This window comes from Camarhynchus parvulus, chromosome 1 (assembly GCF_901933205.1).
Source record: "Camarhynchus parvulus chromosome 1, STF_HiC, whole genome shotgun sequence".
Lineage (NCBI taxonomy): Eukaryota > Metazoa > Chordata > Aves > Passeriformes > Thraupidae > Camarhynchus > Camarhynchus parvulus.
In genome coordinates this window covers 17,928,664-17,955,045 of record NC_044571.1, presented here as the reverse complement: position 1 = coordinate 17,955,045, position 26,382 = coordinate 17,928,664, and the positions used below count along the sequence as shown (strand labels likewise).

The following is a 26,382-nucleotide window of genomic DNA, read 5'->3' as shown; positions in this document are numbered from 1 at the left end:
ATGCTTCTAGAGGACATACATACAGAAGTTGAACTTTCTGATGAGACAAAATAAATTATTCTGAAACATCAGTATACATTTGGGTTAATAAATATCTTCCACTTTTCCTACCAGATTTTTATTGTCAGACAGAGATCATGTTGGAGATGTCAACTATTAACTCTGTTTAATAGAGAAAATGAAAAGCAAAGATGTCAACTATTAACTCTGTTTAATAGAGAAAATGAAAAGCAAAACTCTGACAACTTCAGAAAAATTCTGACAAGCAATAAGAATGTTTTACTTATATAAAGCAGAGATAAAAGGAAGCAAATTACTGTGATTTGGGATTTTCTAAACTTTCTGCCCCTCATGAAGCTAGTGGGAAAAATTTGATTAGAAATTACTATCTCAGTAAGTAGTACAGGCCATTCTCTTCCTAGAAGCATAAGGATATTTCTCAAGCCAGCAAAAGGAGGAATAATAACAGAGTTGCCTAATATTATTTAAACTACTTGAGATAAGCCAAAACCACTGAGCAGCTAGCATCAGCAGACAATCATCTGACTCTGGGATTGAGCAAGCCAATCTCCTGACTCTGAAGCTAAGTTAACATCCAAGGAAGGCCAGGATTTACCAGTGAGACTAGCCCTACCACTAAAGTATGTGGGAATAGACCTCTCAAACCTGAAGCAGCTTTATCATGTAATGACTCTTCATGAGTTCTTGAAATTTGGTTAAGAGGTCTGATCTGGTTCTCCACCTCCAATAAATACTCCATAAATCTGAGGCTGGACTCCAGAAGATAGGACTCAAAGGTACAGAGTTTTGTTCCTCAAGTGATATCACTAAAGTTATTTAAAAGGTTTGACACATGAAGATAAACTGTCTCTTCTTCGAATTTGTCAAACTCCATACTCAAATTATGAATTACATTTGGTTGTATAACTTAAATCCTTTCTACACCTGCTTTAAGATTTCTAAAAAAGGCTTACCTTTTACATGTATAAGCAGCCATCTTTCAAGTTCAATAGAACTATTTTAAAGAGTATACACATTCATTTTTTTTTCTAAAATAATTATTTTATAGTCCAAGTACTATGATTTTGGAGTAGGAATTATTGGAAAATACCTTAAAAATATATTTTCAAAATCTGTAACAAAATAATGACTCAATCTAAATATTAAATTCTTCCAATAGTCATCAATTAAAATACCAGTACTTATCTGTAGAAACAACACAGAAATGCTATAGAATACAAAGCAGTGTAAGTATCCATGAAAATATAAATATTATTTAATGGTATAACTTTAATAAAAATTTTTTCAAAATAAATTTAGTCAATAGTTTCTAGGACTTGGCCAGTCTCCACACAATCATATCTGAACTGAGCTGAGCTTCTGCTATTTTCAAAGCAGTTTTCTGGTACAGGGCACCATTCAGTGTTTGGTTCATACTTTGCACACTCTGTTCCCTCTCTTTCTGAAGTTGCTTTCTGAATTGCTGGACTCCTTCCTCAGTGTCCAGTAAAGAAGCCAGAGGAGCATTGATTTTCTTGCCAGACTCATTGCCCCACGTCAAGCTGTTTCCAGCTTTAGTTTCTTTCAAGAAAAGAGAATTCTTCAAGGTGAGCATTTCCTTTTCCAGAGCCAGTGCTAACTGTTCAGTAAGTAATGCTTTGCTTCCAGATCTCAGGAGTTTTACACTGAAGCCTGGAGGGAGAACTCTAGTGAGGCTGTGAAGGCACTGGAACAAGACAGTCAGATTTCTGTAAAACAAAATGATGATGGCGTCAAAAAAAGTATACTCTGTAGTTTCCCCCTATCGCAGAAACATCCTAGCCAGGTAAAAGATCAATCCAAACACAGGAATAAAAGATACAGAAAATGCAATCACAGCCCATAAACATGGGGGTCAGTAATGATTAACAAAATGGGATCAAAAGTGAATAGTGAATAGTCAAAGTGAATAGCAAGTAAAATCACATTTCAAAAGGAAGCAAAGTCTTAAGAGTTAAAATTTTACTGATTGATTGCTTAAACATTTCAGTCTTTCCTCTTACATAGAGGAAATCAACTCCTAATTTGAGGAAAAGACTGAACCTCACTACAAAATACACTCTTACCAGTTACACCTTTTCTTTTTTATTTTATAGCTTGAACTCTTCAAAACAGCAACATTTGTCAATATCCCAGAAGTACTTTTTATGTTATAAGCCTTAACCAGCTAAGTCATAAATTGTGGCAGCATTACTAACTTGCCTAACCTGGTTTAGGAAATATTTGTCCAAGAACCTGCATAAGAAAGGACATCAGTCAGACTCTTCAGATTATTTCCTTTTCATAATCATGGTAGATAAGAAATAAGTATAGCAGAAACATGTACAAAATGAGACTACATTTATATCGCAATACTAAACTAAAAAATTACTTAGCAATAAATTTAAATTTAATTTAACTTGGGGTTTGTGGTTTGGGTGTTTTTTGTTTTAATATTAATATATAAATATTTAAATATTTAAGTTTTTTTTTAATTAACATATTTTGAGGAAAAAAAATTAAAAATTACACATTATACTAAGAATAATGTAAGAAAAAAAGAATATAAAATTATGATGCAGCAAAATGAAGAGAAGGAATAGTACCAAGCAGGTATTAATGGAGACTAGACCTATTTGTAATTCAATGTTCCAGCCCAGACAAAATTAAACAACTCAGTTCAGGCTCTGCCATAGTTCTGATCTGAAAACAGGTCTGTTATTGGTGATTGTTACCATATTATCATAGTGGCAGCCTATTGGTTATTATTTCAGCTGCTGTTTATGGTACGAGTAAGAAACAGCACAAAAATAAAAAAGGGCATATGGAAGATGAATATAAGCTATGCTCTTCAAGTGATTTTACCTGCAATATATTGTTAGAACTCCTTCAAATGGATTTTTCAGGGCCCAATTAAAAATTGTACCATGGACATTTCCTGCTTTATGACAGAAAATGTTGTCCTGGCATTCCTTAAATGGCGTGCACTCCATTTCTCCCAGTAACCATGAACTGACTGGAGTCAATGTGCAGTCACAAGACACAATCTGAAAGGAGAATCTGACAGACGCTGCAAGGACAGCAAGTATATCCTCCATGGAACCTGCAAGAAAAAAGGTATTTGAACTAAATATTTCGATCATGCTGCATGCACTAAATGAACTTTGATTTTTGGCTCATATTCCCAGTTTTTTTGTGAAGGATTTGCACGTGACTTCAGGCATTCTTCGGGAATTTTCTTCTCACCTAAATTTTTATCCCTACTTCTGTCAAGCAAAACAGTTGATTAATGGAGCACCACCAGTATAATGAAAGCTCTTAAGATAAACATCACCTTGCCAAAAGAAGACTATTAATAGCCTGTGATAGTAAAATGACATGGCTTTAGCAGTGACAAAGCATTAAAGGAAGAAAAATTAAAATTCATTGCAAACAATAAAAAGGATATTTCATTACCTGAGCAAAAGCCCAGTTCAAAATCAATTCAATTAGGAATATTGAAAGAAATGAAAATAAATTACCTTAATATATGTGTAGATGAGGAAGAGTTTCAATTACTTTGGTATTATTTAAGAGGTAGTAGTATGTCAGAAAAAAGCTTCTGTATCTAATTACAGAATCTTATTTATAGAAAAACCATAGGCTTCAGCATTCTGTACTCAAACTTCAAAATTGTCCTTTCCAGATACCCTTCATCACCAAAGCTAGCAAAACCTTACAGCAACTCACTAAATATTTTTTCCAGTTTGAAAAATGTTCCATCTTCTATTTCCCCCAGCTTTAATTCCCAAAAAGTCTGTGCAGCTTGTGTTCAGACAGAAACTTAGCTAGGCATCACCTAGAGTAAACAGAAGAATATATATATTTATAAATCCAAAGTATATAAATCCATTTACCTGTACAGTAACTATTATCCCTTAGCATCTTTATTGAATATCTGCCATTTGAAATATCTTCCAGACTTAACAAAATTTTCCCACAGAGTACAGTAATCTTTTTGCTCTGCTGTAAACTATCATTCTGATGGTTTTGCTTCCTGGCATGCAAAAGAACTACACAGCACACACGATGAAATGCCAGTAGTGGTGAAAGGCTGGTGACAGCAGTGACTGTCTTCGCTCCATCCAGCTGAATCCTTGAAGATCTCTTAGGAAATTCTTTTTTCAGATCATTCTTGCTATGCAAGTCCAATTTCATCTTTTTTGGAGGAGGTTCAATTTGACTTGAGGAGACTGCCAATGCTGAGAAGGCTTTGTTCAGCTTAATGATTTTACTTTGACACTTGATAATTGGAGAAATCGAAGAGAAGTCTTGATCCATCACTAGAGATAAACTGACATCACTCAGTGACCTGTGAAAATCCATACAACATGACTGTACTTCCAGTTCACATTTTTGCCTTCTGACAAATAACCACAACTCTGCAGACATATACAGACATTTAAGACATAAATTCCAATACTATTCCAGATTAAGTCATAGACTTTGCAAAGAGGCTAAGTCCTTCACATGACTGCTTCATAAACCAAGTAAAAAGATTTTTCAAAATGTGGACTGAATTTTTGAAGAGCTTCTAGGAGTCAGACGCCTCATTTCAACCAAAATAATCTGGATGTTTAATTCAGACAGAAAAAGCTGAAAAGTCTATGTAACCTATAAAGATACTCTGTGACATTTATGGAATTTTTTTTTAAGATTTGACTTTCTTTTTAAGAAAAAACTGCAGAAAATATCAATTCTGCCCTTTTGAGGTCTAGAAACTCTTCTGACACTCTACATTTTTATAGATATTCAAACAAAACTGAATGCAGAGTAAAATAAAAGGTTTAAGATACTATTACCTTGAACATGCAGCAATTTCCTGAAATGTATGAACTACTTTATTTATTCAACACAGGGCTCTTTCAATGAAATCCTAATATTACTGCTCCAGATCCTCTCTCAATGAATATATTACTCTGTCAATCAATTCAATCTCAAGATGTCAGTGACATTTGAAAATCTTATGAATGTCTAATTTTCTTTACAGAGAAGTATCACCACCTCATAAATCAATCTTTGATATCACTGCAGTCTTGCATTAGTAGGAAGCATAAAAATAATCAATAAAGAATTACAGTGTTAAGGTTGGAGATAAAGCAAGTCCTTTTCCCCACAAACACAGGTTGTTGCACACAGTACTGAACTGGAGCTCAGAAGACCCAGGTTGTGCTGCTGGCCTGTCAGGTAATCTTGGACAAATGGCTTCTCCACAGATCTTTTCTCAACTGTAAAAATGGGGGAGAGGCTAGACTGTTGCTGGTTTTTAAAATCTGCTGAAGACTTCTGAAGTTATAAAGGAATGAAGCATTTCACTTAAAAAAAAAAGCAAAGGCATCATCATCAAAGCTAAAAGAACAAACACTAAAAAGGCAAAAAACAGTCTTTTGCCTCAGTGGCTCTTAAGAGAGGCTGTCAAGAGGATGAGGTTAACTTTCTTGTAAAGTTACAGCAATCTGGCAGTTGAGGAAGAATACAGCCACAGCTCCAGCAGAATGGCCAGGGGGGCTAACAGGTCAGCTCCCTCACAGCCACCTGAATGATTTTCAGTGGCATCAGTAGTCTTTGAGCTCAGCCTAACACAGCCTCAGCTATACTGCCTGTGGGAACATGGGTCAAAAGATAAGTTGTGACTCCAACAAAGTTTACATTACACAATTCACGTTGTAATTTTATATTTTATGTAATCCGCTTTTTTCGCACTGTTTCAACTTAGTTCCCTCTCTGTAAGGGAAAATGACATAAGTAGTATTTACAACTAGAACTGAGTAATTAAAATAAATAGAATAAACAAATAATTTTAAAGATGATACAAAAGCCCAATCAAATTATTTTGAAGGTTTAAGTATTGTGTGGTTGATTGTTCCACATAAGTTACACAAAATACAAGCTGTGCAAGCATTTTGATTAGGTACTTGACTAGAAGAGTTCAATTCAAAAGCTAAGTATTAATTAGCTGGTAAGAGAATTTAATATATTTTCTTTTGTGCTTCTTGAAGCAAATCAATTAGGAATGGCAAGTAGCTAACAGTAAAGCATCAGGAACTAAGCTAAGACAGACCTTTATTTACAGCACATACTGATGTCAGCATTGTTATGTCAACATGGACTACAAAGAGCCATAATCTTTGCCAAAGAAGACTCTTTTGTAAAAAGTCTCCAGTAATGTTGCAATTATACTCACACAACTGATTTCTGGCTGTATAATGTATTTTTCTGCACAGTGCTAGAGAGCAAGCAACCAGTAGCAAAAATACTGACAAAGCCACATTTAAAACACTTTATATGCACATGTTCAATATGAGAAAGTTCAAATTTACCGCAGAGCTTAACCTACATATTCATTTTCTATAAAACTACCAATGAAATTATTGGATAAGTGTATATACTCACAAATAAAATGATTCAGTTAGTTTTACTCCGACTACCAGGCTGTCACCCACAACACGCTGCCACAATTCCTCTGTGAAGTGTTCTGGGACTTCAGATGCCGATGATGTCTCTTTACTAAGAGAATCAGGAGGATTTTCTACATCATCCCAGAGGGAGACAAGGCCTTCCTTATAGAAAAATGTGGGTTTTTAGATAAATTAGGCAGAGATTTTGGGTATTTTTATACTGCATTACTTTGTGTTTTACCACAAGTGACTGCTGGAAGAGTTTTTAAGATAAATAAAATGAAAGATATATATAAACTAGTTTATTCTCTACAATAAATATAATTGAATTTTCTTAAAACACATTATATCATCATGTAAAGTACAACTTGTTCTCTCCTTGTAAAAATCATATATCAAAATCTTGACCTGTCACACAATTAATTGTCCAAAGATATAAGGTGCTAGAATTTATATTATTGCATTTAATTGCTCAATACTCTGTGCAAACCCAGAAAACTTGAAAGATGTCACAACAGTAACTGAAAGAGATCAACTCCATTTCAATTGAATGAGGTTTCTTTTGAGCAATGTATTAAGATTTTCTCAACCTCCATCACCTTCTCAGCCCACAGTTCACTCTGCCCCCATTATAAAATCAATTTTGCTCACACAGTTCTATGACAACTCCCTTTTTGTAACGTGAGATTTCAGACAGATATTCGATATCTAGGCAACTGTGGCAATTAGAACTGTACACTCCCCTCGTGTTTGTCACTAACTCTGTAAGAGGTTACTCCTCCATACCACTCAGTTGTCAGGAGGTATTGTGCACATCAATTTCAAGCAGAAACAACTAAATTTACTCCTAACTACATATATTGGCAAGTTAAGAAAAAAACAGACTTAAAGAGCAGATTAATGAGTTTTGATAGTGGCAACCCCTACAGGCAAAAGGGGTAAGTGGTTGATGGCAGCACCCTCTACAAACGGCTTGGCAGAATTCAGAAGCGATCTCTTGCATTTTACCTCTTTTGAGTTTGGTAGAATATGGGTTCTTTCTTCAACAAGATCTATTAATGCTCTGCAAGACTCAAGAATAACCCTCTTTTGGAGTCCTAAATGCTTCTGCAGCTCTTGAACAGAAGTCCAACCAGCCTGTAAAAGATAATCATTAGATTACTGCACATAAGAAAAGATATTAAAGCTATCAAAATATCTTTTCAGCTTTCCATTTTTATGCAAGAATCACAAATAGCATTTCTAAAAAATGTTCAAGTCATGCTACTCTGCTGTTAAAATATGAATCTCAGAATCTTGGTCTTTCAATATTAAACCTAGAGTTAAAGATAAATATTAGGGTAAACTTTATCAAATTACATAGATATTCAGATATATTTCCATAGATATATTTCTGAGTGATATCTTTAATTATTAATCCTGCTTCACTTTTTCAAGAAGAGCAGTTTCATCTTCTCAAGATTTATATTGATTATTGGTCAAGTAAATATTTTGAAGAGTTGACAGATATACAAGCAGACACACATGTTGGCTGTGTCTCTGTTAAATAAAACACAATGAAAAAATCCTCCAAAAAACCAACCAAGGCAAACCAACCAAAAAAACCCACAAACCAAGCAATAAAGAAAGAACATCAGGCCAGCTTCTCAGGTTTTAAGAAAGCTCCTCAAAAGCTATTCTCTGCAAAGGAACATCCTGAGAAGTCCAGTGCTGTCAAGGAGAGAACTGAACTCTGGAGTGCAAAACCAAACTTCTTTTTCACCCATCCCCTGAGAACCACCCCCCCCCAAACACATAACACACATAAATCCATTATAAGCCCAAATAAAAAAGCAGATCTTTTAAGTAAAGTGATGTCCTCTGCTCAAGCTGTACTGGCAAAGGACATTTAGACCAACAGCACTCATGAAAAGTTTTGCAAAAAAATTGTCACCTATCCAACTGTGAATCTAAGCACCAGATTCCAAGCAATAATCCAGGGCCAGACTTGACTCAAGAGATGAAAAGGAAGATGAGTCTACAATATCTTCCTAATTTAGGTCATCAGAACACTAAGCCATCATTCACTCTCATTGGAGCCAACTCCGGTATAAACAACTGAGAACCAGAAAGCAAACAGGGAAGGACAGATGTCGAAGGAGTCAAAATGGCCAAACCTTCACTGTTGTATCCTTGCTAACCAATCTGGCTTTTGCAAGCCCTTTTTCCGCCTAAAGCACAAGAAAAAGACCTGAATTCCACCACATAGCAAACCCAAGACTGAGTTGTGTTCCCCTCTGTCACAAGTAACAGGCACATCCTTCCTCCTGTATGCCAAGTTGTACTGCACTACAAGCATCAGCAGGAGTTACAACTTTTGTGCTGTTAAACCAAGAAAATAAAAGTAGATCACCTTAGAAGAGAAAATAAACATGAACATAAAAACAAGGCAGTCCAGAGCCAAAGACAATAGAGCTGCGAGTAAATCCAGAATTAACAGTCCTAACAAAACTGTCAAGTAATGGGGGGAAGAACAGACCAGCGGACATAAAGACACTTCTTTATTTCTGCCAAAACAATCAACTAAAACCACGAGAAACCCTGTAACCTCAACTGTTGCAATGGAACTGCAGTACTCTGCCAAAGAATGCCTTCTTCAGAAGAAACCAAAACACAAGTAAAAAAAAATTCAAAGGAGAAAAGGCTGGATTCAGGCCCAAAATACTGTATACAAAATTAACATAGAACAATTCAAAATTGATCAAGCTGATCTATTTTTCAATTTCACTGCCTGCAAAATGCAGTTCATATATATTACTAGGTATAACTTAAATACAACTTACATATCCAGTGGACTATAATTCATTCCTGCCAAAGTTCTCACGTGGTTAAGAAAACAGCTGTGCAGATGTAAAACAAGGGTTTAGCAGCAAGGATGCAAAAGGGCTGCATCTGCTATTTTATCTTGCTCTAAAAACACAAGATTCCATGGAGACTGTGAAAACGTTGATTTGATTGCAAATTTCTAGAACACCTTTATTTTGATGATAAATATCAAGAGGCACCACTTCGAGACTAAATAACCTTTGAAAATTCCCAAGCTAAGCAGAACCCATGCAGTATTGCTTAAAAACAAGCATCCTTGAAATTCAATTATATATCACAGTATAAAAATCAGCAAGAGTACTTCACTGTTCAGCAAATATAATACAGAACAATAGGGATTTCAACAAGTTAGTAACTGTGAGGTTAAAAAGAAATATCTGTACCTATTTCCAAATTCATAAACTTGACAACTTAAAAAATTTACAGCATTAAAACACAGTAAATTTCCAACTGCTTACAATGCTTGTGCTAGCACATGGCTTTGAAAATTAGAGATTAAAAAGATCTAAAAGCACAGAAATGTTAGGTCTTGGGAAGGATTCTGTGTCTGTAAGAACTATATCAGCACACAATAGATATAATATACAACCAGTAACTTGTTTCCAGCAGAACCAGTAACCAGTGCAAACCAGATAATTCATTTCATCCTGACGCAGATTCACAGAGCTGTACAGCTGGAAGCCAGTTGGTGTACTGAAAGAACAAAGTTATGGAACATAGAACATACAGCTGTCAAAGGCAGGGTGGACAAGCTCATTAGATTCGGGGAAGGAACAGCCAATAAGAAACAGAAACTACTTTCTGCTTTGTAGAAGAGGAAAGTAATGTAATGAGTAGTACAAGAAGTCAGTTTTAAAATATGACTGTCAAAAAAGGAAAAAAATGCAGAAACAGAAAAAGATACATTTGGAAGGAAGACTGCACTTCTGTTAAAGCCAATAGGCCTCTAACATGCAAGCTGTAAAAAAGTAGGATTGGAAGGGACCTCAAGAGGTCTTCAAAATTAATCCAGCTTCTATTTTCTTGGTCTTCTAGGAGGGAAAAAACCATTTTGTCTACTGTTCTCCAAACAGCTTTTATCTTTTGGATGATGCACTTTAGACATCTTTTTTGTCATTAGAACTAGAAAAGTCTTTTCTTTTCCAGTCTTATGTCCTCCTTTTATTTATTTATTGACTGGTAAACTATTGCCAATTCATTTGCTTCATTTTTAAAGGCTGGAAATAAAACTGCCACAATACCCTACTTTGTTTTCACTAATTCTCAAGTGACAGGAATCATTACCTCGTATCTAGTCTTTAAAGTACCCTTCCCAAAATAACAATAGCCTCACATCCTTGACTCAGTATGAGATTCATGTACTCCCCTAAAGCTTTTTTTTCTTTAAATGATCTTCCTATTTGTCAATTATTACCCATTTGGTAGAGGTTAATATACACACTGCAAAAGCACTCACACTGGTGAGTATGTTGGGAGGGAAACTCCCAAGTTTCCCCCAGTTTGTTTTATAAATTACTCTAGTTAAAAGAAAGATACATTTTAGCTTTATCATACATCTCAAAACTGTCCTTATAAAACCATTAGTAACAGGACCACGAACATCAGAGGTGGTGAAATAAGCACTGTCACCAATTGTGCAAATACACTCACTGGGAACCAGCCACTACGTGACCTGAAAGTTCTGTATGTAATGGGGAGCAAAAGAAGTAAACCTTCCAATTTTTTAAAGCTGGTATTTAAACATAGTAAAATGACTGCTAAGGAGCTCTGATAAGACAGCTTCAGCATTATCTCAAACTTTTAATTAAAATTAAGTTAGACCACTACAATTACCTAAATGCACTTATAACAACTGAGAGACCTGAAACACAGATTACTACTGATTCAAGAATAAATACTTAACCATGTTGACCTTTTCCCTGAACCACTTCTTCAATAATAACAGTATCATTAGCCTCACCCTCTAGATAATGCAATGAAACAGAACAGTAATTTACAGAAAACATGGAGGCAGAACTGTTGAGTACAAACCTGTAATCTTGTTTCAAGGGCTCGGACAGTAAGCAAACCATTCTCTTGCAATCCTTCTGCAGCAGGAACATCATGTTTATAATTGATACCACTCTGAAAGAGGGAAAAAACAAAATCAAAACCCTGAATGGATTAAAAAGCTGGTAAGGTACAGGCTATTACACAGCATTATAAAAATCTGGGAGAAAATACAGCAAGCCAGGAGAACCACACTATGTCTTTTAAAAGCAAAATCCTGTTTTCTGAAAGCAATTAGAATTTGATAGTACATAATGGAAAAACCCAATTTTGAGAAGATAATTAACAAGCACTATGGCCTTAATTAAATTAAGGGTTCTTAGCCAAAAGGTAACCATTGTGGCAAAACTATTATGTATGTAAAGCATTTTCAGCTGCATTAATTTCCCAACAGAATGTTGATACAATCATAGAAGCAAAATAACATCTTCAGATAATTTAAGATTACAGCAGGGAATATTGTATTCAAACTTCAGGGCATTTCACAGCACACATCCAATTTCACTTTGCATGAATACTTTAATGATTTGTTGAGATTTTCTTAATTTAGTAAGCACAGACTGAGTAGCTGAGAAAAGGCAAGCTCAACTTACTGCATAGTTGACCTGCCCAAGATCTGTTATTTTGAATGTACTTAACGCGTCTGTATTGGAGTCATCCTTAAAAAGCAGTAACAGCTGTTCACTTCCAGAGCCAATAAAATCATCCACCAGAACACACTTCACTTTTTGCCATTTGGAAGCCACCTACAGTAGAAGAGGTTTCAAAACACATTTATTAGAATAAACCTTGTATTTGAGATCTCACTTTGGTGAAGCTTGCTTTCCATTGAGAGAGAGCCTATTCAATTGTGTGAAATACAATAATATTTAGAAGCTTCAGGCTCTCACTCTCACCCCATCATTTAGAGCCTATGTAACTCTGCGAAAAATTAGCCATTTCTCTTTAAAGATCACTTTCCAGATTACAGGCTGCAGAGAAGATGACAACTTTTCAGTGTATTCAAACACCTGAACAGCTGAATGTTCTAACATTTATTTAGAAGCAGTAATAATTGAAGATCAGTTAAAGGCATAGTACCTTTGATATTGAGAAATATCTTTGTTTCACAATAGACTTAACTATGTTTGAAAGTTAAAGACAAATGTTTATAATAGTGCCAGCAACTAAATGGTACAAATTTTTATTTCTTGACTTATAAAAGTCTTCCTGGGAGACTACTACAAAACCACAACAGAAACTGTGTCTCTCCTGATTTTAAGAAACAATAGCAAGGCCTTTTACTGTCATTTTCATAAAACAATATTTTCTAGGAACAACTTTTTGTTATTAGGAATCAAGGTTCAAAAAGCTTTAATGTTCTAATGAGCAGTTAATACTTTGCAATGATATGAGGTTACTTCTAACATAAATCATCCAGGCACACTCATAACTGCCTAACTTCAAGTTTTCACACTACTGCAGTTTTCAATTAGCAACAGAAGCTTTGGTCAGATTCATAAATATATTACTAAAAGAGAAAATACAAGCTTCATTTTCAGATATATAAGCAAGCAATGGAAGCAAAACAATGTCATACTTTAGACAGGTTATTTTCCCAGCAGCAACAACAATAAACAAACAAGAAATCTAAAGAACTTAAACATGCAGGTTTTTAGTTGCATGACTTTCAATAAGACAATATATACAAAAAAGACTGCAGTAAAATGGAACTGTTTAAAGCCAACAGTACCTGTAAGCTGTCTCTCCTCTGTACAACACAGCTATTTCCAGAGGCAAAAGACACAGCAAACAGCAAATCTCTGCTGCTGGTTAGAGCTGGTGTTACTGAACACGGCTTTTCGTAAGGAAGCTCACAAACACCTTTAGGGGCACCATTTTGGAACCAAACGAGCTGGTTCTTGTGGGTTATGGCAACAAGTGATATTCGGAGCTGCTTCCTCAATCTCTCACTCCTGCAGACGTGGGCAGAAGACACCACTCTGCTGTAGGCATGAGGCATGAAGCACGTGCCACTCAGAAACTTGTGTGATTGAATTGCGTATCCAAAGAACTCACTGCCCCAGATGGCTCTGTCTGAAACAGAAAACCCATCTGGGTCTTCAGTCTCTGGCAGGCAAACAGTTCTTATCCCTAAGACAACAGTGCCTTCATCCACAATTTCACCTGTCCACACCACACAGGAAAGATGAACAGGGACACTTTGAACCACACAGGTGTTGGAAGAGACGTAGAACAGCTTGTTGGCATGTCTCCACAACAGTGATGGGCCAGCAAACAACCTGATGTCTTCTTTCAGCTCATAATCCAATTTAAAATAAAAGGATGGCTCAAATTGGTTAGAACTGTGAAGCAACAATAAAAAATATTTGATACTGTTCCGTTTTTTCTTCTTCATCAAAATGCAGGGAAGAATAATCCCTGTTCTGGAATCTGTTGTGCAGCTACAACAAATTATTTCAATTTTGGAGTGACTGGCTCCCATGCTGAATGCTCCAGAAGACTTCTGAACAAACAGCTTAGTGTCTCTGTTGAATGCCATCCTTCTGACACATAAATTCATTGTTTTTTCATCTGCTTCCTCTGCATGCTTTGGTTTTGACAACTGAAATACAAGGACTTCACCGTTGTAGGACAAGAATTGATCTTGCTCACCCAGAAGCATCTTGATTTATCTTTATGTATATTCCTCTACAAGAAAATCACGTGTCCCTATTTCTGTCAGGCTTATTCCTGTGTGGAAATTTTAACCTTTCTGGACATTTTCCATCTACAAAAAGCAAATAAGAAAAGAAAATTAAATTGGTTTGGGACAAGCTGAACTGAACCTTAAGGATAACTATGCATTGCAAAGCAATAACACAGAAAAATTTGATAATGAAGCCAGTGTATGCTTTAATCTCACAAATTAATAATGAAGTTAAAAAACTTTGTACTAAGAGATTTACCTAATAGAAATGCTTCTTTACCAAAGTATGAATTCTGTGGTTATCAACAGCTACACAGTGTAATATAAATGGACAGGAATCAAGCAACACACTCACAATTCATGTGATTGTATTGAAGAAACCACGAATATAACTGAGCAGACTGGAATGTAACTGTGCTTTGAGTTCTGATATTCAAGAGCCTTCTCTGGGGCATAGTACTTGTTAATAGCCATACTTAATTTTTTGTTACAATTATAAGGCCTCGAAGGAGAAAGTTCTCTGAAGAACCATCCAGTCATTTCGCGGCCAAGCAGACTCCCTCCCTCTCTCCCTTCTCGCCCCGGGAACCCCGAGGGAACCGCAGCCGTCTCACCAAGCTCCTCCACTCAACCTGCAGGACCCGCAACGACCGCTCAGGCCACGATACCGCCCGCTCCCGCACAGACACCGGCTACAGACAAGGGCAGCGACCGCGGTTCCCGGCCGGCGGGGCCGCTCCCGGCCGTGCCGTTCGCAGCGGGGCCGTGCCGCGGTTCCCGGCCGGCGGGGCCGCTCCCGGCCGTGCCGTTCCCCCGGGGCCGTGCCGCGGTTCCCGGCCGGCGGGGCCGCTCCCGGCCGTGCCGTTTCCCCGGGGCCGTGCCGCGGTTCCCGGCCGGCGGGGCCGCTCCGAAGCTCCCGCCGCGGGGAGCATGACGGGAGCGCGGGCAGGGGCGGAGCCATCGCTAGAGGCGGGGCCTGCCGGGCCCTGGTCTCCCTGAGGCCCCGCCCCCCTGGCGCCGCTTCATCCCCTTTTCCCGCCGCTCCTCGCGTTGCCGGAGCCGCCTCAGTGCGGGCGGCGCGGGCGGACCCGGTGGATCATGGCTGAGGTGAGTCCCGGTGCCCCTGCCCCCTCACTGCTGCCTTCCTGCCCGCCTGACGGGTGTTCTGTCCCAGCCGCCCCCGCAGCCGCTTGGCGCTGGTGGTCTGGCAGGGCGGGTGGCCGGGCCCTGCCGTACAGGTGAGGGTCGGGGGCTGTCTGGGGCCCCGGCCTTCCCCTTCCTTTCATGGCCCTCCTGTTCCATGTTTCCTTTCAGCAGCGGCAGGATAAGGGGGCGCTGATAAGCGAGACCCGGCGGCGTTTCGAGGCGGAGTACCTGCCAGGTGAGCGGGGGGCGGTGGGCGCGGGCTCTGGGCCTTGTCCGCTGTCACTTTCCTCTCGGGGCTCCGGGTGTCCTGCTTTCCCAGGTCTGGGAATGTCTGTGCCTTTTCACAGAATCTACTGGGTCGGAAAAGGCCTCCGAGATGATCGAGGCCAGCCTGTGACTGAGCACCTGTCAGCCAGCCCAGGGCCCTGAGTGCCACATCCAGGCTTTCCTTAAACACCTCCCGGGACCGTGACTCTGCCGCCTCCCTGGGCAGCCCATGCGAATATCTAATCGCTCTTTGTGTTAAGAATTTCTTCCTAATGTCTAACCTGAACTTGCCCTGGTGCAGTTAAGGTGTCCGAATCCATGGCAGGGTCCAATGCTCGGCAGGTTTCTGTGCTGGCTCTCGGTGCTCTGTCTGCTGGGTCGCTGTGTTGGGGCAAAGCTCTTGCTGCTTTTCTCTTGCAGGGTGTTTGGTTGGCTGGAGAGTGTGGCCTGGGACATTGCTGTGCTTGGTGTTCTTTGGGTGTAAAGCATGTCAGGGAAGGGAGAATGGAGGCATTCTGACCTCACAGAGTTTGTCAGAGCAGGAGTTGTTTTTCTGGAGTAACTTGCACTTGAATTTCATGCAGGCCATAATTAAGGTCATGCTGCATGTCCAACTCGGTTCTTAAGTGCAGGTGCATTTGAATTTGTAAATGAAGGCCGGGAGATGCTGGGGATGCCTAGGGGAGAGGGAAGACTGGGGAAAGCCTGGAGTGGTTTCCTTTTATTTCAAGGTTGATTTGCATTGCTTATGTTGGAGGAATGTAGAGTATGCTAACAATTGTAGTAAACAGTATGTTTCATTGTGACTATCTAGAGACTTTTTACTAAAAACATGCTTCTGTGCAATTTTTACTGCAAATACAGTAAAAGTCCACTAGTTGTGTTGCCTGCATCTCCTTTAATATGAGCCTCAGTTCTGCAAACAAATGCCTTGCTTTGATGTTTCTGATCAGAACTGTTGAGGTTACCTTGCTATCTATCACTTTTATGTAAGGGTTATGTGCTTCTTCATTGTAGTGGACTGGATATGTTTTTGGAAAACTTTGGAAGTCTTGAGGGTGGTACAACTTTGCCTCATATGGTTGCTCTGCTAACTTTCATAAAGGAGATTACTTTGGCCTTGTTAGAGATGACCTTTATTTCTGATGACAAAATTTTTTAGAAAGTCTTGAAGTAGAGCTTATTTTACCATTTAATATTTCTAAGTGAATAAAGATATCTTTGTAAAACTTAGGCTTGAACGAGTGGAGGCTTATCTTCAAGTCTAAATTTTTCTGCCTCTTAATGTTTTCGATTAGTGTATATTTTCATATGGTAGGTGATTCAACTTGCTTTGTATTCTGTTATCCCAGAGTCACACTCATAAATAATTTTTTCAGAAAGCCTAGGACTGCTCTGGGACAGTGGTTGTGGAAAAGGGATATTACTCTTTCAGTTGATCTGCTCCTTAAAATCTTGGAATTCCAAGTTTCTCTAGTTTTGATGTCTCTGTTGGGCTGGTTGATACAGCCATTAAATAACTGAATACTGTTGCAAGGTAAGCTGTAATCCTATTTGCAGAATTTTTGAACACTATTTCTCAGTAAACCCATTTTTGGGTCATGGTTTTAGGCTCTTGGCCCTTTCAAGAAAATAGGATTAAGGCTTTTTGGAGTTTGTGTTAAGATTCTGCACCAATTTTAGGAATGCCACAAGCAAATTAATGTTCTCATGACCACAATCAAGAGTGAAAACCACAGGATTTAAATTTTGTACTGGTCTATCAGCCTTTACTGTGTGTGTTCTAAAACATATTCTTTTATGCTTCTTAATCAAAGGAATGTGGGGCTGCACGTATGCAGACACCCTCAAACCTGTGACTTTGGGTGTAAAGGTGCAAATGATTGCTTCATACCCAGGAATTTTAGTCTGCTTTCAAAACTAAGGGCACTGTCAAGTTACACTGAGAAGCTGATCCTTCCTGTAAAGTTTAGTGTGGTCATAGAATTGTGGGCCTCTACAGAGCAAACTTTATTCTGTTTACAGGTGAACTGCAGGTGTTTAAGTTGGAGAAAAGTTTTCAGCCATTTTTTTGGTTTGGTTTGGTTTTTTGGGTTTTTTTAATGTGTTTTTTTTTTTTCCTGGAGGTTGCGGCTGCCACTGTTTAGTTTTCCCTCTGGGGAAAACAATATAACTGGTTATTCTAGAAACAGTAATTCTGATCATCAAAAATGAAGTGATTCTTCCATATTCTGTAACTCATAGTTACTAGTTTCCTTCCTGCCCCTCCTCATGCAGGAAGATTTGGTAATGGTCAAAATGCTGTGATGGCCTTACAGTAATGTTTACTTTTGTTATGAAATGAAAATTTAGAGAGTCTTTGAAATCGTATGGTTTCATTGAAGTTATTTATTGGCAGAATACAATTTTTGGTTTAAAGTAGAATCTACAAAAATATATAGCTGACTCAGAAAAGTCTAATATTCCAACATGTATTATAATTATTATAATAATATGGATAGTTTTCAAGGTTAGGTGGGAAAAGTTCTGTTCAGCAATTGGAAGCACCATAAATCTGTTTTTTTGAATTATACAGTTGTTTCATTTATGTGACAAAATCAGAAGACCTTGATAGTCAGATACAGTGTGAAAGTGTCAGAGAACCTTACTGGTTCATTTTCCCAAAATTTGTGGGAGAACTTTCTTGCTGAAGTTATTCAGCTAATTTGGCCATTGACCTGGTCTAGAAGGAAAGCTTGGCCACTGTTGGATTTTATCTGCAAAACAGTATTTATTATTAACTGAAATCTTGTGGTGTTTTTTTCCTCTTCAGTTAACTTTCTAGCTGGATTCTGAAAACAACTTCAGTTCTTGTGAGGAATGTGTGTACCAATAATGAAACCCTTGTATTTGAAAGGTTTATCTCCAATAGTGCCCTGTTAGCCCAATAGACTGGCAAACACTGTCTCATGTGGTAGGCAGACTGCACTTTGTCTTCACTGGTTTTGGGCCTGATTTTTGTTGTGCCTGTTTAGATTCTTTGTGACAGTTGGTGACGTAAATTATTTTACTGGTGAAAGGAACAATGGAAACAAAAGATTTTTTTTCTAGCACTGACTGGCACTAACAATGTTTTCTAGCAAACAAGCGTGTCTTTTTCTATAGTGAATTTCCATTCCTTAGAGGATTTCTAAAATTAGCTTTTATTTCTGGGCTATTACTTTCTATTTTAATGTTACAGTGGAAATTATTTACAATCAAGTCTTGTTTGATTTTTTTTTCAGTAAACTAGTTTTGTTCATATTTTGTTTTGTATATTAACTGTTTCTAATTGCCTGTTATTTCCTGGCCCTCCCCACTTACATCCTTTTCCTTTCTCCTTTAGGCAACTCTTAATTTTCAAAAAAGATTTTGCAAGAGAGGTTTCCCATCCTTCAAATTTAAAGGATTAAATTTCACAATGACCTTCTTTAAGCGAGTAGCAAAGGTGTTTTGTTAATCATATGAGCTGATTGCAAATAAATTTTTAGATATATGGGACACTCTTAAAAATCAGTGATAAGACTATTGTAGAAGACTCTTAAATTAATGTTTTGCATACTTGCATGTCTTTTTATGCTCTGAAAAGTCTGTTTCCACTGGTTCTTAGCTTTCAGGCTGAGACTGGTAGAAGGATAAGATGGGAAACATACTTTTGTAAAAGGCTCTGTAACATTAATGATTGAGCTTTTTATTGAAAACAGTCTTTATAGTCACTGACAGTGTTCAGCATTGCTAAAAGTTTATTTCACTTTGTGAATGCAGATATTTTATTTGTCTATTGCTTCTTGAGGTTATTGAAATGATTCCTTATTGGATGGAAATAGTGTTTGGTTTGTTCTTTGTCCCTGTCCCTTTATGGCTACTGACCTTCTTAAATTGTTTCTGGTCTTGCTGATTTTCTCATGTAGCAGCTGAAGGCACATACCTGAATTGTTACAGTACTTAGTTTAATGTTTGGCATCAACAGCCAATTAAAATGGGTTTCCTCTTGGTAGCCAGAGTCAGAGAAATGATTGTGACCATTTTAGACCAAGAATTGTTGTCTGGAATACCTTTAAGACAGTAGTTAAATTGAGTCTCTTTGTGTAAAGTAACACTTGACATACTTTTCTAAGTTGCTTTTTTTTTCTCTGCTTTGTACAATAAAGTTTTTGGGTTTGTTCTCTATTAAAAGATATGCAGGTGCTGTCTCTACCTAGCTTTATGTATGGCTTGTTCTGTTAACACTACTTTTCTAGATAAGAGTTTTTTTCTGAAGGGGGAGGTCATTCAGGGTTTTAATTCTGAACTTCTCTGGATTAATTTAGTGCGTGACTCAGCTGTGCTGCCTAGTTTTGAGTCCTGTGGTTATTCTTCTATATTCCTGCTGAATATTCTCAAATTTGTATTATTTTTCCTAAAGCATAAACACAGAAGAAAACACAGCAGCAGAGCACTGTTCTCCTGGTAATCACAGAACAGGTCAAGTTGGAAGGAACCATAGTGGCTTGTCTGGTCCAGCCTGTTCAGGCAGGGTCATCCAGGAGCCCAGGGCACAGGTTTGCATGCAGACAGTCCTTGGATGACTCCACACCATCTCTGGGCAATCTGTTGCAGGGCTTAGTCACACACTGTGAAGAAGTTCTCCCTCAAACTCAGGAGGCACTCCTGAGCATCTGTCTTTGCCATTGCCTCTTGCCCTGTTGCTGGGCACCTCTGAGAAGAGCCTGGGCCCGTCCTCTGCCACCTCCCTGCAGGTTCTGACAGACATTGATGAGGTCTCCTCTCAGCCATCTCTTCTCAAGGCTGAAGAGGCCCAGCTCTCTCAGCCTGTTCTCGTTAGAGAGGTGCTCCAGTCCCTTAATCTTCTTTGCAGCCCTCCACTGGACCTGCTCCAGGGGCTCCTGGCATGGAAATTAGATGTCAGTGAAAAAAAGAGTAATGAAGAAAAGGGATTTTACAATTTGTGTCTCAAAACCTAATGAAATCTTCTAGTGGAAGTATTGCAGTGAAATTTGTGTGCATTTAGTTTTGTGTATTTCTGCAGTTGTTTTCAGAGGTGTTCTCTGGTGTTACAGAAGATTCTTTATGTTGAAACATGGTAATTAAGTGGTAGAGTTTCAATGTGCTCATGGAAAGGACAGAAGTCCTCACTAAAGAAAAAAAAAAAAAAAAAAGGAAGGCAAGTAATATAAGAAGTTGATGTTCAAACAGCTTTTTTCTTCTTCCAGTCTTTTCTCTTGACCTCAAATGCACAATGAGAAAATAAAAGTGACTTTAACCAACTATTTTCAAAGTAAGGTTAAATACCTGGTCAATTTTGCTCACTCAAATTTTCATGAAGAGCTTTCAGCTAAAGGAATAAAGAGGGTTAATAATGGCCACATCTCCTTGCTGCTGTCACTCCCTTATGTGGAATCTATAATTTGGCAGATTATGCTTTTTCTTACTTTTTTGGATCTGAGTCTTGCTTAGTTTCTACAGTTTCCTGGGTCAATGGAAAAGTATTGAAGCATCCCAGTTTTGCCTCTTCCATGGCTGTGGAACTATTCTATGATACAGAAAGGTTGGAGTGTCTTGGGCTGAGGGAGTGACCAGGTTTCCAAGCCTCTGGACTATGAGATGTTACACAAAAGTCTGGCACTGCTGCTACACATGTGGTTTTCAGTGGCCCTTTCTGAACAGAAATATCTGGTAGTGCTGTACCTTGTGTTACCTTTGGGGTGAGTGCTGTGTGTTCTGAATACCTTACAAAATTCTGTTCATTATGGACTCAGTTACAGAGCTGTCTCCCTTCCTGAGGTGAGGGTGACTAAACTTAGTGTCTCAGTGTCCTAGTGGCAGTCCTGCAAGTGTGAAGAAGCAAGCACCTAATTCTCCTTTGAGAAAAGCATCAATATATGGTTACAGGTGTCTAAATGGGTAGGCTTGGAGATTGTCTGAGGTAAGTTACTTCAGTTTATAGTTCCACCTGAATTTCCATATGGGTGCCCCTCAAATACTGTTTCTTTTTTGGCCTCTTAGTTGTTGTGCAGGATGTATTTAAATTTTTTTGAGAATCCCAAAGGTCTTATTTTAACTGATTCTCTTTTAACTCCAGAAGTTTCTAATAATACAGCACCCAAGTGTTCCATGAATGATTTAAAATTAGAAACATTCTGATTATTTCACAGTATATTTTGAAAACAAGTTTCCAGATGTCTGTAGAATTATGTGGCATGTACAGATTTGAAGAGGAATTCCTCCTCTGAACTGACACATTTTCAATCACTGGGTTCTTGGAAAGACTCCATCAATTTTATATCACTCTGCTTTTTGTGTATGAAATAAGACACCTTTGTTTTGTATTCACATTCTCATTTTAAATTTTACTTATTTTGTGGCAAGAATTGGATCAAGCAGGTAAAAGTCATGTAGTATTCAGTACTCGGTACTGTTGTTCTGTCAGTCTCAAGCTAACCTGATTCAAATGCTGGCATTCTGCAAGTGCTTGTGGATGCAGGATTTGACTAGCTGTTTCCCCTGGTTTTAGGGTGTTTTGTAGCATATATGTAAATTCAGATTATGTGGGTCTTGTTGAGAATGTAGAGAAGAGAGGGAAAGATGGTTTTTCAACTATCCTTGTCTCTGAATGCAGCTTGCTTTCCATTATGTTGGAAGTTTGGATTCAACATTTTCTCTGTTTCTCTTTCACTTTCATTTTCTTAAAATACTCACAAAGTGAAATGTCTATGTTCTTAAAAATATTCTCTCAGTTCAGAGTTTGGGAAAACTTGTTAGTGGCTGAGAAATGTGTTCTGAGGTTTGTTCCATGTAATGTTATGTCAATGGTTTTAAATTACAGTTTGATACAAGGTGCACAATTCTCGCATTTTGACAGTTCTGCTCTCAGACAGATACTGAAAGCAAAGAGAGTCTCAAAAAGTGGTATGAAATGTTATCCTGTTAGTTTTTACCTGGTGGTGGGTTTTCTCTTTAATTACAGAGCACCCTAATCCCTTAGATAAATAAGATGCATATGGGACTGATCTCAGCAAAGTACTTGGCTGATTAACTGCAGTCAGTCATAGCTGGAAGCCAGTGTGTGTTAGAGTTTATCAAACCAAGGTGAAGTGAAATAGTTATCTTTAAGTCCTGCTTGCTTTTCTCAGACAAAACTTCCTAAATCATTGGGGAAATTACACATTTCAAATGAGCAGTTGAGATTACAAAATTTCACTCCCAGGATTTTTGCAGTTCATCTGTGGTTCCTCTAGAGCCACAGAGAAGTTAAACACTTCAGTTTGGTGCTGAGTGATCACTTCACTGGGCTCAGAATATAGGAAATCAGCTGTCCACTGCAAGTATGGAAATGAGAAAAGAAACTTCAATAGTTAAAAAGATTTTAGTGGATTTATAGGCTTTTGGGCAGAGGAGAAAGTAGAGGACTAAGATTAAGGAAAGTGGGATTAAATTCTAGGGTTATCTAAGGAACAAAGTGAAGTAGTGGAGTGTGGGATTAAGGGAGGGGGAAATTTGAAGCCTAATGAAGAAGGGAATATGGTAGATGATGTATGTGAGAAGCAGTCAGATGTGAAGAGATGCATTGGGGAGTGCAACTACAACTTAGTGAATAGACACATTTAAATTGGTATATTCTTGCAGTTATATTGACTAATTTATAATAGAAAACAGTAAAAATTTAAAGACAAGTAAAATAGATATTTTTGCATGTAGGCCAGTAAAACAACAAATTTTAGCAGAATGTAGTGGTGTCTTTTTCTTAACCCCTTCCTCAGAGTTGTCTGACTGAAATACACATTGCCAAACCATTCCTTCACAGTTCTAGATAGTTGTAAATGGCTCTGAAAGCAGTTTGTTATTGACAGAGGAACAGTTCTTTCCAGTTTGTGAAAATTAAATCTCTTTTATTAACAGTCTTAATTTTTTTCCATGGTAATCATGAATTTAAGTGAATAGTTTAAGAGCTTATGGTTTTTTATTAGTTAGCAGAGATGTGTATCAGCGTCTGTTGCTTTCAGAAGCCTGTTTCTATTATGGGCTCTTGATTTACATTCTATTTTCACCAATTTCTCAGAAAAAGGATCATTGATTTTAAAAAACAAGCTCTTGTTTAAGTGTATCTACAGTAGAAATAGGTCCCCTTAGCATTTGTTTTACTTTCCTGTTTAAAAATAAAAAAAAAACAGAACAGCAGTAAGCCTTGTTTCATCTGAAGTACTTCCAAAAGCATGTAAGCCTCTTATCATGTTGCTAATGTGATACAAGAAGATACAAGAAGCCTTAGAGGCTTTTCTGCTACTCTGGAATTGCATGTAGTTTTTCTTGGGTAGGGTAACAATTTATTACAAGTGTAAACTGTAATTTTTTTAAATGAAAACAATTCTGTTTAATGCAATAATGTATAGTGCATGCTCAAAACCAAGGATTTTATGTTTGTTGTCAGACATTTTATGGTCTAACATATTGATACCTGTAAGTTTGAGAACTCAAGCATGTACTTCTGATGTTTAGTATACACATTCATCAGTACACAGATTCTATACTATATGCTAATTCATGTTAATTGCACAAAACTTGTTTTAGAAAAATTACACCTGTCCCAAATGCACTTTGTTTTTTTTGTTGCATAAGGATCACAGAAAATATTTTTCTAGTGAGGGTTGTCAGTGAGAATATTTTTCTAGTGAGTAATATTGTAGTGTCGCTAAATATCATTGCAGCAGATAAATTTATCATGCTGTGCTTTGTTTCCTAAAATTTGAAACTGCAAGAGAAATCCTATGTACCAGGTAGATGCTTATAGACATAAACTTAACAAATCTCTGCACGTTTCTGAAGCAAATGCTATAGACACTAACTTATTTATTTCCTAGATAAATCAGATAAATATGATTCTAGAGATGTGGAGAGACTTCAGCAAGATGACAAATGGGTTGAAAACTACTTGATTTGGCGTCATGATGTTGTGGATGATACATTAAAGATGATTGATGAAAGCTTTCAGTGGAGGAAAGAATACACAGTTAATGGTAAGCTATGTTATACAGTGATTTTGAAGGTGTGTGTTGCTTTTCTCTTGAACTACCACTGATCTCTATATGTAGTTTCATTAAGTACCTCTTAAAGGTTTGCAAGTACCATGGAGAGCTGAGCAAGAACTTTCAAAAAATGGAAAAGAAGAGAAAAAGTATTTCTTTTTATGTTGACCAGTAGTGTCTCAGTTTTGTTGTGGTTCCATGTGTCCATTGAAAGGATGTTTAAGGGGAAGGAAGGAAGGAAGGCAGTTATCTCTTGCTTTGTCTCTTTGCATCATAGAGCTCTAAAAAAAAAAGCAAATAACAGAAAGCCTCACAACAAACAGAGCTGTCTTGTTCATTGTAATAGCACTGGTCTGGTACATTAAATAAAAGATCTCATTTTTGTGCTGTGTAAATATTTTGAAGGTGAACTCCATCTACAGGACTTCACTCTCTGAAGGATAGAGCATGGTGGGGAGGCTTCAGATATGAAAAAAATAAACATTTGCAGCATTTTTTTCTGTAGATTTTTTCAATTATTCTTACTTCATAAATAGATTCTACTCTGTAGCATGGGAACAAGATACTGAGAAAATTTGAAATCTTTACTATTTGCATTAGTTTAATAAAGGCCTTGGAAAGTGGCTTATAAAGATGTTTTGGGGGTTTTTTGGTAAACGTTTCCATTTTTAGTGACTTCTGTTAAATTACAATGTGATTATTAATATGATTACTGAAATAATATTTCATTTGGTTTTGCAGACTTGTCAGAATCTGTCCTTCCAAAATGGTTATTTGAAATCGGTGCTCTCTTTCTGCATGGATATGATAAAGAGGGCTATAAGTTATGTAAGTTATACAAAATAGTCTATTTTCAGCCTTTAATTATTGTTTTGTTTCCAGCATTTTATCATCTTGAAAAGTTAGCATTTTAAGAACAGACATAGATATATATTGGCTACTTTTTTTACTTAAAAAGGTAATTGAGTTATAAAGTTTTTATTTATCATAGAATGCACTGAGTTGGAAGGGACCCAGCAGGGTGATGGAGTCCAGCTCCTGACCCTGCACAGGGCAGCCTCAGAATCACACCATGGGCCTGACACTGACAGGCTTGGTGATGTGACCATTGTCTTAAACAAGAATATAGTAGTTTAATGTATGTTCTGTGTTTGAATAGGGGTTTCTCTTAGTCTTGAAATACAGTCTAGCTAACATGCTCTATTTAAAAACATTTGTTTCTTTACATGAAACAAGTTGCTTTTTACTTTAGTTTTGCAGCTGGAAGTAAAAGACATGGAGAAGAAATCTGGTTTTTACTACAGCTTTCCAAGTTTCAGGGATAAGAATATTGAGCATATCTAAAGTTATTTTCAGGCCTGTATAACTTAGATACTGTAAAGCCAGTAAAAATGGAAGCTACTCTTCACATTACTGCCCTGAATATTAATTTTCTTACTTCTTGTATAATCACTAACTTGGATTCAGACATTTTTATCAAGTCTTTACTTTGAATTATGCTGGTGGGTTTTGGTTTGTTTTTCATATAAACTCAAATCTCTATATGACTTAGTTTCTTTTATTCCAGAAGAATATATGCTAGGCTTTCATTTCTACAGTGGTGTTCACATCCTGGAATTTAAAATTTTATTTTAGAAAGATCTGTTGCTTTTTATATAATTCTTAATGCACGTATAAGTAGTTTTTCAAAACACATCAACTGCAGTGCTGTAGGAAACCTAAGAAGAGAAGGAAACATTAATTTTACAGCCATACTTATAATATGTGGTGAACATAGTATTGTCTGAAGACCATGTGATTTAATTTTAAATTATGAAATACTAATCTAGGTAAATAGTCTTTAAATACAGAAAAAGTGCTTTTCCACTTT

General features: G+C 37.4%; 2 protein-coding genes across 3 annotated transcripts in view; one reads left to right on the top strand and one right to left on the bottom strand.

Moving 5' to 3' along the window:
• Positions 1–1,277: 1,277 nt before the first annotated feature.
• Positions 1,278–14,798, bottom strand: FANCB (FA complementation group B). Its single transcript, XM_030950488.1, has 9 exons — positions 14,673–14,798; positions 13,102–14,139; positions 11,963–12,115; positions 11,352–11,444; positions 7,464–7,592; positions 6,451–6,617; positions 3,915–4,369; positions 2,884–3,121; positions 1,278–1,748 (listed from the first exon to the last, which is right to left on the bottom strand). The coding sequence occupies exons 2-9, from the start codon at positions 14,032–14,034 to the stop codon at positions 1,331–1,333; spliced, it is 2,586 nt and encodes an 861-aa protein (XP_030806348.1). The 5' UTR covers positions 14,035–14,139; positions 14,673–14,798; the 3' UTR covers positions 1,278–1,330.
• Positions 14,799–15,067: 269 nt separating this feature from the next.
• MOSPD2 (motile sperm domain containing 2) overlaps positions 15,068–26,382 on the top strand; it is a 32,901-nt gene continuing 21,586 nt past the window's right edge. The window contains exons 1-4 of one of the 2 annotated variants that reach the window (XM_030952938.1): positions 15,068–15,165; positions 15,373–15,439; positions 24,348–24,503; positions 25,254–25,340. In XM_030952938.1, coding sequence (XP_030808798.1) covers positions 15,157–15,165; positions 15,373–15,439; positions 24,348–24,503; positions 25,254–25,340 — 319 coding nt within the window. In that variant the 5' untranslated portion in view covers positions 15,068–15,156. The remainder of the gene's footprint in view (positions 15,166–15,372; positions 15,440–24,347; positions 24,504–25,253; positions 25,341–26,382) is intronic. The other variant, XM_030952940.1, reaches the window with a different exon arrangement.

Bases quoted from the DNA above. Each gene is read 5' to 3' on its own strand.
- FANCB (XM_030950488.1), bottom strand. From the start codon at position 14,034: ATGCTTCTGGGTGAGCAAGATCAATTCTTGTCCTACAACGGTGAAGTC. The intron at 6,618-7,463 runs GTAAAATGCAAG...TTTTTCTATAAG, and splicing joins TTCTACCAAACTCAAAAGAG to GAAGGCCTTGTCTCCCTCTG. The intron at 3,122-3,914 runs GTAAATGGATTT...TTTTTCTTGCAG, and splicing joins GGATAATAGTTACTGTACAG to GTTCCATGGAGGATATACTT.